Raw genomic sequence first — 17,226 nt, forward strand, 5'->3', positions numbered from 1 at the left:
GTGCTAAAAACAAGAATGTGTCCTAAGTACATGGATGCCCAATTGCACTATCAATTTCCATGTCCAATGGACCGTGAAATTGGGGTCAAAAGTCTAATTTGGCTTTAAAATTAGAAAGAACATATCATAAGCAGCAAGTGTACTAAGTTTCAAGTTGATTGGACTTCAGCTGCATCAAAAAATAACCTTGATCAAAAACTTGAACCTGAAGCAGGACGAACGAACAGACGAACGGAGGCACAGACCAGAAAACATAATGCCCCTCTACTATCGTAGGTGGGGCATAAAAAATATTATCTATTGAATTTATATTTCAGAGATAATACTCCAGAAAAATAATTGATCAGCATTGATTTTATAACTCATTCAAAATCTTGCTGACGTTAATCTTTACTATAAATTTTATAGCAGTCCTATAAGAAATGTAGAAGTGAGAGAACTTATAATAAGATTTTCCATTTAACTTATATTTCCAAGTGGTATGTATAGCTCTTTTTATTGCGTGATTAATAATCATCAAACTACATGATTATTTGACACTGATCTGTGTATTGAAATGAGTCATTGCTTTTTTAATATCAACTTCATAAAAATGTGAGATGATTGTTTCTGATACTAAAGGGCCTCGGTGGACAAGTGGTTTAAGTAGTTCTACTGCTGTAATCACTAGCCAATCAACAATGAGGTTATGAGTTTGAATCCCACCCCTGCAGGTGGACTTGACTCAAATCTTAATTGACTAGGATTGTCAGTTTCCTATCGAAGGTATGTAATTTTTCTCCAGCACTCCGGCTTCCTCCACCAATAAAAACTGACCGCCATGAAACAGCCTAAATGATGCTTAAAAGTGACATAAAATCTCCAACAATCAATCAATCAATACTTTACAGGACAGATGACGGGACACCCTAGTTATTTCTTTCACCCCCCTCCCCCTAGTGATTTCTATATCCCACCTCCCCGCAGCTTTCCTTGTGGGAAAGATAAAATTATTGGTTAATTGTAAAGAATACATTCTTACCTCAAGTACAGCAATACCAATACCAACACCTATGATAATTGTACTGTGTTTCAGGGCCCAGTCCTTCAAACTATCCTTACATCCTTTCTGTAATAAATAAAAGACATCTCATTAAGTCTTGGTCAACTTATGAAGCAAGGAAAACCTGATTCAGTTGTCTCCCAACCCTCTTGATTAGCTCATCTAGTTCTAATAACAAATGTGTTACTGCAAATTCAGAAACTATTGCGAGATTTCAGTATTGCGAATAATGTGACTGAATAGGTATCAAAATAATAAGAACTCCCATTCGGATAACTGAAACATAGATCAATCTGTGTATAGTTTGGTTTTTTTTCTCCAATATATCAATGACTAAACTTGGATTTTGTCCATTCTTGAACAATCGCAATAATAAATGCATGCAATCAATTTTGAATTTGACTGTTAGTATTGATATCCATTACCTGTTCAGAGTTTTGAAGATTTAGAAAAAAAATTAATAGACCCATTGGTGGCCTTCATCTGTTATCATCTCTTTGGTTTGGGTTGTTGTCTCTTTGACATATTCCCCATTTCCATTCATAGTTTTATCTCCAGGTTTTTCCAGTAGAAACAAATTCACTTTAAAATATACTGCAAATTCAGTAAATTTTGCAATGATAAAGGGACATAACTTGAGAACAGTACTTGTGAAAGTGACACAACCAAAATGCTAAAAATGTTTGGGGTGGTAATTAGTATTGTGTATAAGTTTCATATCATTTGGTTGAATCAAACTAAAGTAAGCAAACAGAAACTAATTCTGGAATGGTCATATCTATAGTATGTATTTGTGCACAAAAAAAGGCAAATCATAATTAAGCCCCTTTTCTCCATGTGATATGGGGCATATAAACCCATTAATTTGCCAGGTAAATATCCAAAAGCCTATTCATATAATATTATAGGGTTATTGCATGAATATTGGGAAATATTGTCCCGAGTAGTATTTTATATTGCACGAGCTTGCGAGTGCAATATATATGTTCTACGAGGGACAATATTCCCCAACATTCATGCAATAACCCTTTTATTGTATAGCAATATAATATTTAAAAGTATAAATTGGTATAAACTGACATTTTGTTGTTGAAGACGTCATGAATTTTGAAAATTTATTGCACTAATGCAATAATAGAATTTATTGCATGCTTACTTTTCGTTACTTTCTGTTGGAAATATTATATTGCTATACAATAAATTGTTGAACTGTAAATTCAGAAGTTATTGCGATTTTTTTTATTATTGTGAAAAATGCATCAGGGTTATAATTGCAGTAATTTAAACCCCCCATTTTGATTTTTTTTTATACGAATGAAACAGGATTTTTATCAATATTGCAAATTAAAATCACTTTTAACACTAAAATGACAAAATCGCAATAATAAATGCACACAATAATTTCTGAATTTACAGTATTTGTTTTCATACCGTATTAATGTCGGTATCAACACGATTGTAGCATTTAGCTGAATCGCTAGGTGTAGCCTTTGATGGGTCATCTAAAGCAGCTTCCCTGTTTGACAATTTACAACAAGTATTAGGAACAGTCTGAAACAAGAAATATTAAAAGTTATGAATGTTAAAGGTTTTACTTATGTACAAAATACAATATATTTCAGTCAACTGACTGATCAGGCTAAGGTGTTGCAGAAGTAATAACTATCATTTTATGGGTATCTGTTGAACCAGTTTGAATCAGATCAATTTTGTATAATTTTTTTTTTATATAATTGTATCAATAAACCAATTTTTAGAGACTTTTGGCCATTGACCTTCTTCAGTTCTTTATTTTCCTCTCAACTGCATGGCTGACTGTGACATAACATTTGTATTTTCTTTTCAATCATTGAAAAAATTCTATTGGAATTTTGAAAATAAGGATTTTTTTTATAGCCAACAAATATTTTTTTTAATTTTTGTGAACTATGCATCTACATTTTTAGTTCATTTAAATGTTTAGTTTAGTGTGACATCCATTATCACTGAACTAGTACCCATTTTTGTGTAGGGGCCAGTTGAAGCCTGCATCTTGGTACTGGATTTTCCAGCTGTGTTAAAGACCCATTGGTATCCTTGGACTAATTTTGATCTTTGGTTAAGTTGTTGTCTCTTTGACACATTCCCCATTTCCATTCTCAATTAAATATATACATGTACATTTTACAAACTTTTAGCTTTGAGAAATTAAGAAAGTCAAGGTCAAAGTTAATTTGCTTAGATTGTTCACATTATTTGCATACAATTTAATACAATCGTTAATGCATAAAAAATTAACTTAAACTTTTTCATGCTCATTTGGACCAATCATGATCATAAACAACCTATTATGTTAAAATACATGTGTATATTTCTTGTACTGTCAGATATGGTCCCAACTTGTACTTGTTTTTTTTAGAAGAAAAGAATAAGTTTAAAGTTTTGAAATTTGACCTTTTTTTATACCTCTATATCTTAATACTATTATTTGAGGAATATTCTTATTTATCTAGACTGCAAGATGATGCTAGCAACTGCCTTGTTTTTTGTTGTTTTCACAAAATTTTTATTTACATACCTGGCTTCCTGGGAAAGAATAAGTAATATTGTCATAATCCATAGAATTGACTGCTCCACAACACTCAAACTAAAAATAGATCAAATAAGCATATATTATACTATTTACATGTTTTGGAGTTTACTGTGTACACAGTTTTATTGAGGGGCCAACTTCGACTGTTTTCTTCTCTTAAATCAGGTTGTTATCGCCTTGATAAATTCCCAATTTCCATTCTCAATTTTATTTTGTATATCAACATGAACAACAATATACACTCCTGGTGCTGTATTGAAGACCCATTGGTGGCCTTCAGCTGTTTTCTTCTCTTTGACAAATTCCCCATTTCAATTCTTAATTTTATTTTATAAATCAACAATTCATTACAATATTCATTAGTTTTTTTTAATAAAATAAAATGAATAACTAATAACTAATAACCATCCTGATTCGAATTATAAATAGGTAGAGAGTAACTATATACCAGCAACTTATTAATTTAACCACTCGACCTTTATAAGCAGATTTATGTGATTCAGTCATAGACTATATAAGAGTACCAATGGCTAGCATACATGGCATACATCTTTTCAATTGTTATGGCTTTTATGATGATAAGTCAAGAAATGCACTAGGGGTGCATAAAATTTATATAACGTTGTTTTTTCTGATATATATTAAGGTCATTTGCTAAGATCAAACTAAAAAAATCTCATAAGGTGAATCAGGAAAAAGTTTTTATTTTTTTTATTTGTATGTATCGAAAATACAGTCATATTGACTTGGTGTCCAATTTTTAAACACAAAATGACCTCTTCTGTTCCATATAACCAGACGACTTTTCTCCATAGGGACTTTATGCATCATGGTAATGTCATGCTATATTTCTAGAATGTGATGCTATATGAATTGGTTTTCTTATAGATTAAATTAAAGAACCTTAGTGAGCACGCTCACATACCCCACGTCCCAACAATGTCATTGGAGAAATTAAATAAGTGTAAGAACAAAAAATTGTAATTGTAATTTCATGAAACTCTGTTGAGTAGTTTCAGAGGAGTTGAGATGACAAACTGTTGCAGTAGTACATTAAAGTAAATAAGTTCAAAGTGGCGTAACTCTTAGAAAAAAATTGAATCGCAATTTCCCGTTGATATGTACAACTACATAGTATGTCCTTATTATCTGAAAAGGTTTCGTGAAATTCTGTTGTGTGATTTGAGAGGAGTTGCGATGCCAAACTGTTGCAGTAGTACATTAAAGTAAATAAGTTCAAAGGGGAGTTACTCCTAGAAAAAAATTGAATAGCAATTTCACGTCGATATGCACTTCTACATAGTATGTCCTTTTTATCTGAAAAGGTTTCGTGAAATTCTGTTCTGTGGTTTGAGAGGAGTTGCAATGACAAGAAACAAGACTGACGGACGGACTGACAGAAGGACTGACAGACAGATGGGTCAAAAACATAATACCCTCTGCAACTCGTTGCGTGGGGTATAATTATGGATGTGATGCAATAGTTTTTAGAAACAAGATGGCATTACAAATTTCCTTGAGCACCAGGATTCTAAAAGATCAAGTAAAACTGTATGCTACTGCTCACTGATGATATCCCCACCAAAATATTTCGATAAACAGGAAGTTGGTGAGTGATGAATCTGAAAACAGATTACACAGTATAACTGACTTATATAAATGCTGAACCCAATTTTCAGAAATCCTTGTATTGCAGTTTCTGAGAAAAATGTGACGAAAATTTTCAACTCGGCTATCATGTGTAAAATTATACAAGTGTTGGATAAAAAGGAAGTTGTTGAGTGATGAATCTGAAAATGCATCACACAGTATAACTGACTTGTATAAACCTGTAAACCAAATTTCAGAAATCCTTGTAAAGTAGTTCCTGAGAAAAATATGACAAAAAAAATCACAGAACAATGGACTGAATGATGAACAAACAGAGGTAAACCAGTCTTCCCCCCTTTTTTTAAAGCAGGGGTACAAAATTATAACTTTGGAGAACAATGATGAACTCATATAGATCTCCGCCTGAAGTCCTCACCTCCAACTGAGCCAAGTCCCATCCTGTCCTGACAGTCTCTTCACTGTACCTCTTCTTAATATTTTCTTGTAACAGTTTAACGATATTGTCCTCGACCTGAAAAAAAGCAATATTTGTGTTACATTTATGTATTCAAAACTTGTTTCGCATTTATATTGCATAAATTGAACACATATCTTCTTAACTATTTGTACCTCTGTAGGATTTTCTGACAGTAGTAATGTACACTTTAATTCTCATCATTAATTTTTGTCATTTTGAAGGTTAATTGAAGCTAATAATCAGACATAAATAAGGAATAGGAGTTGGAGAATGAAAAATTGTCTAAAGTTTAAATGGATGTCTTTTTCAGAATTTTCTTTGTAGTTTCTCCAAAAATAAACCTTACAATACATAAACAAATATCAATCTTTACAATTTAGTGGAAATATTATGCAAATAAATATCCCAAAAAATATTTGTGCCATCATCCGCCTAAACAGAAAGAACTTCACAACAAAATTATAATAAAAAGAAAATTTAAACCTGTGAGAATTCTACTTCATATTCTGTATCATTCAAGTGACAAAACTCTGACCTACAAATGACCTCAGGAAATTACATACAGTATATGAGAACCAGATGCTCGGCAGGGCGTAGCTTTATACGACCGCAGAGGTTGAACCCTGAACGGTTGGGGCAAGTATGGACACAACATTCAAGCTGGATTCAGCTCTAAATTTGGATTGTGATTTAATAGTTGACACAGCAAAGGTTTCTGACACAGAATGAATGTGTTTTAATGAACTTAAATTTTTTGTTTTCTCTTAGAGCAATTCACTATGCTGTTGAATATTAATCCTCTCAAAAAAATGTTTGAAGAAATTTTCTTTTTATTTATGAAATTTCAAATGAGAAAAATTGAACCCAATTTTTAAATCACATCCCCCTTTCCCTTTTTCCAAAACTAATCCCAATTAAAATATTCTAATGGAGTTTGCAACAATAACTACTCATTTAAATACATCATAAAATATTAAGATGTAAAAAAACTGCTTGTTATCACTGAATGGTAAAGATTATTTAAATTTATCAGTTGGTAGTAAAAAATGAATATACATTGTATATTGTATATAACAAAGATTTAAGTTGATTCTGGACAAAGAAAGATAACTCCAATTAAAAAAAAATCTTGCAATAAGATATTTCTTACTTACTATTCTGGACAAAGAAAGATAACTTTAATTAAAAAAAAATTGGCTATTTCACAATATTGTGAAATTAGATATTTCTTGCCATTGCACAATACTGTGCAATTGAAAAGACTTGCTAATGCACAATACTTTATATAATAATTTTAGATCCTGATTTGGACCAACTTGAAAATTGGGCCCATAATCAAAAATCTAAGTACATGTTTAGATTAAGCATATCAAAGAGGCCCAAGAATTTATTTTTTTGTTAAAATCAAACTTAGTTTAATTTTGGACCCTTTAGACTTTAATGTAGGCCAATTTGAAAACGGGACCAAAAATGAAGAATCTACATACACAGTTAGATTTGGCATATCAAAGAACCCCATTTATTCAATTTTTGAAGAAATCAAATAAAGTTTAATTTTGGACCCAGATTTGGACCAACTTGAAAACTGGGCCAATAATCAAGAATCTAAGTACATTTTTAGATTCAACATATCAAAGAACCCAACCGATTCATTTTTTGTCAAAATCAAACTAAGTTTAATTTTGGACCCTTTGGACCTTAATGTAGACCAATTTGAAAACATGACCAAAAGTTAAGAATCTACATTCACAGTTAGATTCGGCATATCAAAGAACCCCAATTATTCAATTTTGATGAAATCAAACAAAGTTTAATTTTGGACCCTTTGGGCCCCTTTTCCTAAACTGTTGAAACCAAAACTCCCAAAATCAATCCCAACCTTTCTTTTGTGGTCATAAACCTTGTGTCAAAATTTCATAGATTTCTATTAACTTAAACTAAAGTAATAGTGCGAAAACCAAGAAAATGCTTATTTGGGCCCTTTTTGGCCCCTAATTCCTTAACTGTTGGGACCTAAACTCCCAAAATCAATACCAACCTTCCTTTTGTAGTCATAAACATTGTGTTTAAATTTCATTGATTTCTATTTACCTAACCTAAAGTTATTGTGCAAAAACCAAGAATAATGCTTATTTGGGCCCTTTTTTTGGCCCCTAATTCCTAAACTGTTGAAACCAAAACTCCCAAAATCAATCCCAACCTTTCTTTTGTGGTCATAAACCTTGTGTCAAAATTTCATAGATTTCTATTAACTTAAACTAAAGTTATAGTGCGAAAACCAAGAAAATGCTTATTTGGGCCCTTTTTGGCCCCTAATTCCTAAAATGTTGGGACCAAAACTCCCAAAATCAATACCAACCTTCCTTTTATGGTCATAAACCTGGTGTTAAAATTTCATAGATTTCTATTCACTTTTACTTAAGTAAGAGTGCGAAAACTAAAAGTATTCGGACGAATGTCAACGACGACGCAGACTACGACGCCAACGTGATAGCAATATACGACGAATTTTTTTTCAAAATTTGCGGTCGTATAAAAAATCTGTTACATAAGATTTAAGTGAATGACAATAACAAACAGATCATTTCTACCTTGCCCCAAACATAATTTTACAATACTTGTAACTATCTGCACTACTAATAATTTAAAAATTTTGCGCTGACATTTAAAATTCATTAGTTAAATGAAATTGAAAACAAAATTTCTAAAACACAACAGGCATCAATCAATAGATAACAGTATAATAAGAAATTTTCACAGCTCAACAACTTTTCCAATATACCGATAAATTATTCACTCTGCACTATTGAAAATGACAGCGAGCCAATCAATGTTACATATTTTTTCTTTCCATTCTATGAAAACTGCAACATTGAATAGATAATCCAATCAGAATATTAACTCCACTGCATGTCAGAGGCTCTAAATGGGGTTTACTGCATAGTGAATGAATTGGAGTAAAAAATAATGAATTGTGAAAAAATGGTCCACCAAAAAAAACCCCAAAAATACAGACATTAGGGTGTTGAAATTTAAAGAATAACAAATAATGAACAAAAGTTTAAAAAATAAAGTTAAGAAACCTGGCAAAGAAAGGAAAAACTAAAGAAATGAAGCTCCTCCCATCCAGATTCCAGACCCTCATCATCCAATATCATGTAACCTTTAAATAAATAATATATTTTTTTTGTTTTGTTGACAATAGATTAATCAGAATTGTTTACTAGGCTTGTGACAGAAATGTATATTTCATATCTGTTAGAAGTTTATTGATTATTGATTACTCACTGGGTTTTATAATTATCGAGTTGAAAATAATCCAGCTACTTAAAATAGATGAATATCGTGTCAACATTGATCAATTGAGTCCATGTTTTGATTTTGTTTATATTACTTGGCTTAGTTTGTTTATATTATGCAATTCAGTTTCTGCTTCAGAGAAAGGGTTTTGTAAGGTTAAATACTGCTGGAGATTAGAGGCTAACAGGAGAAGGAAACCAGGAAGAGGGCAAAGGCAGTGTTTTTTTTTTTTATTAAAACCCTTGCTACATGTACTAACAATAATATAATCTTTTCATTAACTTGTAATTCTTACAAAATATAAAGGCTTTTTATTAAGACCCTTACTACCCATAATTTAAACTTTTCATTAGACCATCAGCTTACAATTCTTACAAAATCTTGAGGCTTTTTAGTTAAACCCTTACTACCCATAATTTAAACTTTTCAATTTACATAATATTCTTACAAAATGTTAAGGTTTTTTATTGAGACCCTTAATACCTATAATATAACGTTTTCATTTAACTTGTAATTCTTACAAAATGTAAAGGCTTTTTATTGAGACAACCTAATACCCATAATATAACGTTTTCATTTAACTTTTAATTCTTACAAAATGTAAAGGCTTTTTATTGAGACCCTTAATACCAATAATATAACGTTTTCATTTAACTCTTAATTCTTACAAAATGTAAAGGCTTTTTATTGAGACCCTAAATACCCATAATATTCACTTTTCATTTAACTTGTACTTCTTACAAAATGTTGAGACATTTCATTGAGACCCTTGCTACGCATAATATACACTTTTCATTAACTCTTAATTCTTACAAAATGTAAAGCCAAAGGCTTTTTATTGAGACCCTTAATACCCATATACACTTTTCATTCAACTGGTAGTTTTTACAAAATTTAAATGCTTTTTATTAAAACCCTTGCTACCCATAATATACACTTTTCATTTAACTTGTAATTCTTACAAAATGTTAAGGCTTTTTATTAAGACCCTAAATGTTGGAGATACCTACATTGTATACTATTCTGTAGAAACTAGCAGACGAAGCAATGATAACATGTTCTTACAATCTGTACAGCTGATTACGATTACCCCATGCCTGTCTACCACTTTACCTACCTCCTTACAATCTGTACAGCTGATTACGATTACCCCATGCCTGTTACATATGTCTATAACTATACCTACCTCCATTCTATACAGGATCAGAAGAACTGCTGCACCAATCTCAGCGAAAATAACCAGTAATACGAAGAAGATGTACTGAAAAAAAAACACACAGATAATAAAATAAGATCTATGAAGAAAAAAAAATTGAAACTTGACAAAATCAACTTAGTGACAATAATTTTCCTTTTTTCATAACGGCCTAGGTGAGGTTATAGCAATCTTGCCTGAGTGTGAGATTTTTTTTTTAACCTCAACAAGGTCAATTAATTAAAAAAATAAATAATTGGTAATTGATGATTCTCAAAACATGCAGCACTTGGACTAAATGACTAAAGTAAAGACTACCAGGTAATAGATTTGAAGTAAGAATAATGCCCTTTTTATTTAGCAAAAAGAAATTAGAATAAAAAGAGTTACGAACAGAATATGTACACCAAATACATCAAAAGAATATCATTCTAAAAAACTTACAAATCCAAGGAGACATTTACTGGCTCTGATAGCTCCACACATACCAGCAAACCCAACAATGAAAACAAATGCTCCGAAAGCAATGAACAGGTAGGCAGCAAATTTGAAGTAGTCATCTCCGCTATCAATCTGGACAATCTCTATCCTGCTACTGATGTCTTTGTCAACAAGGAACCAGATTCCAACTCCTAATATGGCACCTCCACATATCTGAAAAGAGAAAGGAGAATGGCTATTATTTTCTACATTGGCTAAGGTAATGGGGAAGAGTTGAGATCTCAAAAACATGTATAATCCCACCACATTGTTGTCCCTGTCCTGACTTAGGAGCCTCTGGAATTTGTTTTTCTTGTATGATTTTTGATTTTAGTTCATTTATATATTAAGGAGTTAAGTATGACATCCATTATCACTGAACATGTACACATTTTTGTTTAGGGGCCAGCTGAAGCCAACTTCCAGGTGCAAGATTTTTTCACTATGTTGAAGACATATTGGTGGCCTTTGGCAGTTTTCTCCTTTTTGGTCCTGTTGTTGTCTCTTTGACCCATTCCTCATTTCCATTCTCAACCTTATATTCACTCAAGTGTGGATATAAGTGGCTTTTAGGTTTATATGGTCTAGGTGGTTAGTTGATATTCAGCTATGGTGGAAAATTGTGTCATTTACAGCTAATTTCCTAATGCATGTAGATCAAGACTTTAGTTAGCTTGCTTGCTTTATTTTTATATTGTACAATCATAAGGATAACACCCAATTAAATTCAAATATTATATATACATGTTAAACTATGTCTATATATATTGTTTAAAGATGTCAATCTTATTTTCAAAGCTTGCATAAACAATTATACAAACAAAGCAAGCAAGCCAACCAAAGTTTTACTTTACATGCATTAGAAAATTAGCTGTAAATGAAATGGGAGATCATTCTTCATTGCATGAATACAATACCTATTTTTAAATGACTTAGAATATCGTAAAAAGAAATATGTTAAAAAATACAAATGAATGTTTTAAAATTTTACTTTCTTGGTTCATATGCCATTTATCAAAGTTGGTGCTCAGTTCGCATGGTTGGTAAATATATTTGTTTTCAATTAAAAATTTCCTAACACTCATAATAAATAGATTTAGTTTTAAATTTTTAATTCCTCTAGGGAGTGGATGGTTAGAACTTTTGGTTATTTATTTAGTTTATAAATTGTTGGAGAATGCAAGACAATACATGATCATGATGTACAATTAAAGCTATACATATGCAAATATAGAAATAGCAAATTAAAACTCCCATTCTTTACTAACATTTTTTGTAATGCCAATAAAAAATACAGATCTAACAGCAAATGATCATTTAGTATATGGAATATAAGAAGGGGGGGACACTGAATGAATATAATATGTATACATGTATAGTATAAAATAATTACCCAGAAAATAAAGTTGAAGAAAATCAACAAAGCTCTTGCAATTGATGCACAACAATCCATCTTTATCCTTTAATCTTCAAATCTGAAATAAAATAAACAAATTTCTTATCAGCAAAAAATGTACATGTATGAGTCAAGTGTACAAATAGACGCCAAAATATTCAAACTTACTCAACTTCCTTATTCTTTGAACCAATGTGGTTATTTTTTAATTTTTTTATCTAGCTTCCTTTTCTTCATTTAAGTTATAAATATCTTTACAAAGTATATAAAAAAAAATTGAGAGGGGAAAAAAACATACTAACATGATTAAGATGTTTAAAATACAAGGTGTATAAAATTACCCTTGAAAATTTGAAAAAAATCGCTATTTGTTTAGATCAAGAGTTCAATATACCTGAGTACTACAATTAATGAATTTTTTAAACTCTAACGTCATTAACTTGACCTTTGTGAAACTATATCCAGATTATGATGTTACAATTGTATTTTTAAAATGTGAGGATTAAATCTCCATGAATAGAACTGCTTGAATTATGAATGTCTATCATGTCTATTGTATGGTGTATAGTTCACTGAAAAGTAATTGGTAGTGAGAAGGCAATTATTTGACTTAAAACATCCCAAAATTTTGTTCTTTTAGTTTCTTTTTTATCATATCATCTTATCAAAAGATAACTATGACAATTGATCCATTTTTATACAGCTGTAAACTTTTGAGATCACACATGTTTATGATGGTAATTGATAATGGTCAGTTATTAATGACTGTCTACAGATGTATACTTAAATAAATACATATTTTTAAAAACTCAGCCTTGCATCTGAAAGCAGGACAAGAATTCATAGCAGCCGAAAAGTGTAACATTTTGCATCAAGGGGCCTGCCGCAATACAACAGATTACAATAACACAGCATTAATTAGCACTACAGACATTTTCTGCCGAAATCTAGGGGTCAAGCTAGCCCAGATCTAATATTAAGAAGCCTGGAATAATGTGCCATTTACATTTTTCCCCTGCAAATTATGGAAATTAATCTAAAATTTGTACCACAAGTTGCTTTTAAAATATTTTCATTGTTAATGTGCATGTGGAACTCTTTGTTTTTATATAGTTTAGCAACAACAAAAAATTCCATGAAATTAATAAGGCAATAATCATTGCTTTCCCTGCTAAGAGTTTAATGTAACATTCTCCTAAACAAATTTAATCACATGGACAAATATTAAGAGGTAGCAACTTAGTATTAGAACAAAATGAAAAGATTAACGATTTGACATAAATATATATGGGTTAAACATGTTCATGAAACCTGGTCATGAATAAAATATAAAAGATTAAATGTTCTGTCAGGAAATAAACAAAAAACATGTGAATTTAGAAGAAAATAAAGTAGTTATTAGAAAAAAAACATAAAAATTAATTAGAAAAATAAGTCCTTATTGGATAAAAAAAAAAAAGTAAGCAGGTAGTTGAATCATCAATAAATTCATTTACAGTTTACAAAATTAACAAAAAAAAAGTCACTTACAAAATTTCAAGAAGAATTTGGATTTAATGTAAAATCACTACATGTGGTCCGAGACCACAATTGTCGTCCCTTGATTTGTCGTCCCTTGATTTTCGTTGTTCACGAATATAGTCCCTATTGTTAACAGTGGGTTACTTGCCATTAATTATTATACCCTTTCCAAATTTATTTCTCCATGTTTAATGCCTCAAATTGTAAGTAGGGGGTTGAAATTACACTGTAAAAAAATTTGGGTCCAGAATTTTAAAGGAAAGTAGTAATTTGGTCCAGGTGAAAAAGGTTGAAAAATAGCACTTCGGAAGCTGTCAAAAGATTTCAAGACGCCCTAAAGATAAATTTGTCCGTATTTTGAGTTAGAGACGATGAAGTTTTCTATAATTTTGATATAATTTGTCCCAAAAGTAGTACAACACACTGTGAAAATTTCATTGAGAAAGCGCAGGTGGGATTTTTTAATTTTCATTTATGTTCTAAAAGAAATGCACTACGAATTAATTGTGTTCTCGGACCATGTACAATCATTTACGGAAGTTATAGACAATGATATTGATACCAAATGTAAACTTTTGTGTGTGGGTGTATTCACAACGTATAAAAATAAACTATTTCTTTTGTGTATTGAACAATCAACATTCTTTGGCTATTTAAAGGTCCACTGTATTTATATATTTATGTCCACCTACATCATGATGCAATAGCTGTGACTTAGTGCTAATTACACTACATTTAAAGAATGGACATTTGACACACCCAACTCCCATTTTATGTCAGACATATAATACATAAGAATGTCACTAGGTTTAGGTCTATTCACTGTAGGAACCCAACATTAAATTGTATAAATAGGTCTAGTCTTTTTAAAAAACTTTATTAGATCTAAATTTACATGTTTAACATGTTTAATGAAGGGATTTGCGTGTTTCTAAAAATATAAACTTCCCATCAAATATCAGATAATTTCAAAGTACTATATTTCAATATCTAAATTTAGATTCAATACAATGTTTGTATATCATATTATACATAGATATTCATTGTACCAATTTCATGAATCATGGCTCACAAATTAATAATTGACATCACTCATCATTAATCATCAATAATATATAATGATGATCTTTAAATGATAACATTATTAATAATTAATTTCCAATTGTCATGATTATATAATCAATCATTTTTTTCAAAGCTTATCCATTTTACAGAGGCAGATTTAGAGGGTTCACCATTTGAAGGAAAATTTGGATGATTATATATGGAATAACGGAATCATTACTGGAGTGGGCCCCCTCTTTAAGCCAGTCAATGCTTCCTCTTGTGAAAATTTCTGGATCTGCCATTGTTTAGTAACTGAATATATATGAACAAACTAGACCAAAGATGAACAAATGAAAAATAACCATAGCCGTAGATGAAAAAGAGAAGTTGCAGATTTTAACATTCCAATAGGAATATTGAACCAATAATCATTATACTCTACCATTTTTTCCCAATATAAACGATTATTCCAGTTTTAAGCTTTATAAAGTGAAATATATTCAGTATTGAATTTTTCGCCAGTTAATGAATTGTAGGAGAACACATTATCAAAAGAGCTACCATGAAGTGAACATCAGTTTCAACCAATTACAATTTTATGTCCTCCGTTTCCAATATTGAAACGTATTCATCACCAATAAAACAAAAAGGTCATGGTAAAATCAAATCTGACAATTAAATGTCTATTTTTTATGTGCCATAACATTTCTATATTTAGCTTCATCTTGGTCATTATAAAACCGATGAATGCATAATTGAACAGCATAGCTATATAGAGACTATTCAAATCATGAAATCATGGAAATGGCAATGTACAATACTTGAGGTGCATAAAAGGAATCTATATTTAGATTTAACAAAGGATTCATGAAAAGTAATAGAACGAATAGGTACATATATGTTTGTTGAAGGAAAAAGTGTGAAAAGGTAGTTTCAATACACTATACATTATTCATGGTATTCTATTATATAGTCAATTATACACAACACAATTATTTGTTCTACACAAAAAGCATCATCCCATGGCCACTCATCTTCAATATAAAAGGAATGGACTAGATTGTAAATAACAATAATACACGTACATGGCTACCAAAGATGAAGCCCGTCTAAAATAAGTTTTTTTTTTTTTATAGAATATTTTTTTTATGCATGCGCTTTTGTTGATTTCAACATTATCAAACTCTATAAAATATTTGGTGTTGCTACTGATTCAGAAAAAAAAATTGTCACATCATATCAGAAAAAATTAACACACAATAAATATGCAATTTCTTTCTGACATGCCTTACCTCCCCTTATATTTTTTCCCAATGTGGTGCACCTTTGCTAATTTGCGTCCAATTAGATAAATGATTGCATATAATTACCTTTCAGTCTTTAATCAGCAAAGTACTTTTCTTCTCTCCAAATCTGTATTTGGTTTGTTTACAAAGGTCTGAAAAACATAAATCATGAGAATTCGTCAATATTGATGAACTAGCATCACTGATCAGTATAATCTCAGTCAATGAAAACCAATTCCCTTCTCTCTACCACAGATCTTGATAAATAGCAGACCATGATGGAAAACCATACTTAAGTCAGAACTAGTCATGATAGTCTGGTCTCTGGATTTTAGGGTTACAGCAGAAATGGGTTTTATGCTGTTGTTAATCAACACAAATAGATCAGATGTTATTATTTTATAATCAAGGCATGTCGTTAAAATTGTCAAAATCAATTAATTTCTTTTACAGAACGACACACTTTAAAAGTCGTAAATGAGTGATAACCATGATAACTATTTTAAAGTTTATCTAAAATACATGAATTTGCGTGTGTATGAAGTCTTTTCCACTGTCATTACTGTATGGAATTTAAATATTGTTTCAGCTTTATAATATATATTCATATATGCAGGATGAATTAAATTTTAAGACAATGAAAATATTTGTCAATTTCAACAGCATGTACAGGGTACCATGATGATTATTTGCTCTTTGGAAATAAAAATAACTTCAATCATTGTTAACCATTACAGCAGATTTCAGTGAGTATTTAGCTAAAGGTAATATCTTTGGTTAGCTTGCTTGTTAGCTGAACCGTAAAGTCATTGTTAGGTTAGGTAAACTACCCTCCTTAAATAGTAGACTAGCCCAACAGATAACCAATCTATCTCTCTGTAGGACTAAGCTACTTTAAAAGGAGGGTAGTATACCTTACCTAACAATGACTTCACGGTTCAGCAAACAAGCAAGCTAACCAAAGATATTACAATTAGCTACATACTCACTGAAATCTGCTGTAATGTATTTAGGTACAATTCCAAAGACATACATGATGACATATATTCCATCCTGTTATATTTCAAAATAAAAGACTTATACCTGTAGCTACAGGTCCATACAACATATATTATTCCCCTGCAACATATTATTTGTACTTTCAAATTGAAAGCAAAAGGGCTACTACATTTACTTTGATTAAGAACTACAACTCCATAAAATAATTAATAGATGAACACAGCTTACCTTTAACAAATTCGTAGGTAGTAAGTCAAAATATATGTTTATTTGTAAGATAGTATTATTATAATGACTCATCTGAGGCGTATAGAATTTAT

The 17,226-nt window shown here is 30.8% G+C and overlaps 1 protein-coding gene across 1 annotated transcript in view; it reads right to left on the minus strand.

Moving 5' to 3' along the window:
* Positions 1–17,226, minus strand: part of LOC134701581 (CD82 antigen-like) — a 29,691-nt gene that overhangs the window by 359 nt on the left and 12,106 nt on the right. The window contains exons 2-9 of the mRNA XM_063562714.1: positions 15,992–16,059; positions 12,051–12,132; positions 10,622–10,831; positions 10,169–10,243; positions 5,641–5,736; positions 3,600–3,668; positions 2,474–2,593; positions 1,022–1,108 (exon numbers count right to left, since the gene is read on the minus strand). Coding sequence (XP_063418784.1) covers positions 1,022–1,108; positions 2,474–2,593; positions 3,600–3,668; positions 5,641–5,736; positions 10,169–10,243; positions 10,622–10,831; positions 12,051–12,110 — 717 coding nt within the window. The 5' untranslated portion in view covers positions 12,111–12,132; positions 15,992–16,059. The remainder of the gene's footprint in view (positions 1–1,021; positions 1,109–2,473; positions 2,594–3,599; positions 3,669–5,640; positions 5,737–10,168; positions 10,244–10,621; positions 10,832–12,050; positions 12,133–15,991; positions 16,060–17,226) is intronic.

The sequence above is a fragment of the Mytilus trossulus genome, unplaced genomic scaffold (genome assembly GCF_036588685.1).
Source record: "Mytilus trossulus isolate FHL-02 unplaced genomic scaffold, PNRI_Mtr1.1.1.hap1 h1tg000247l__unscaffolded, whole genome shotgun sequence".
Lineage (NCBI taxonomy): Eukaryota > Metazoa > Mollusca > Bivalvia > Mytilida > Mytilidae > Mytilus > Mytilus trossulus.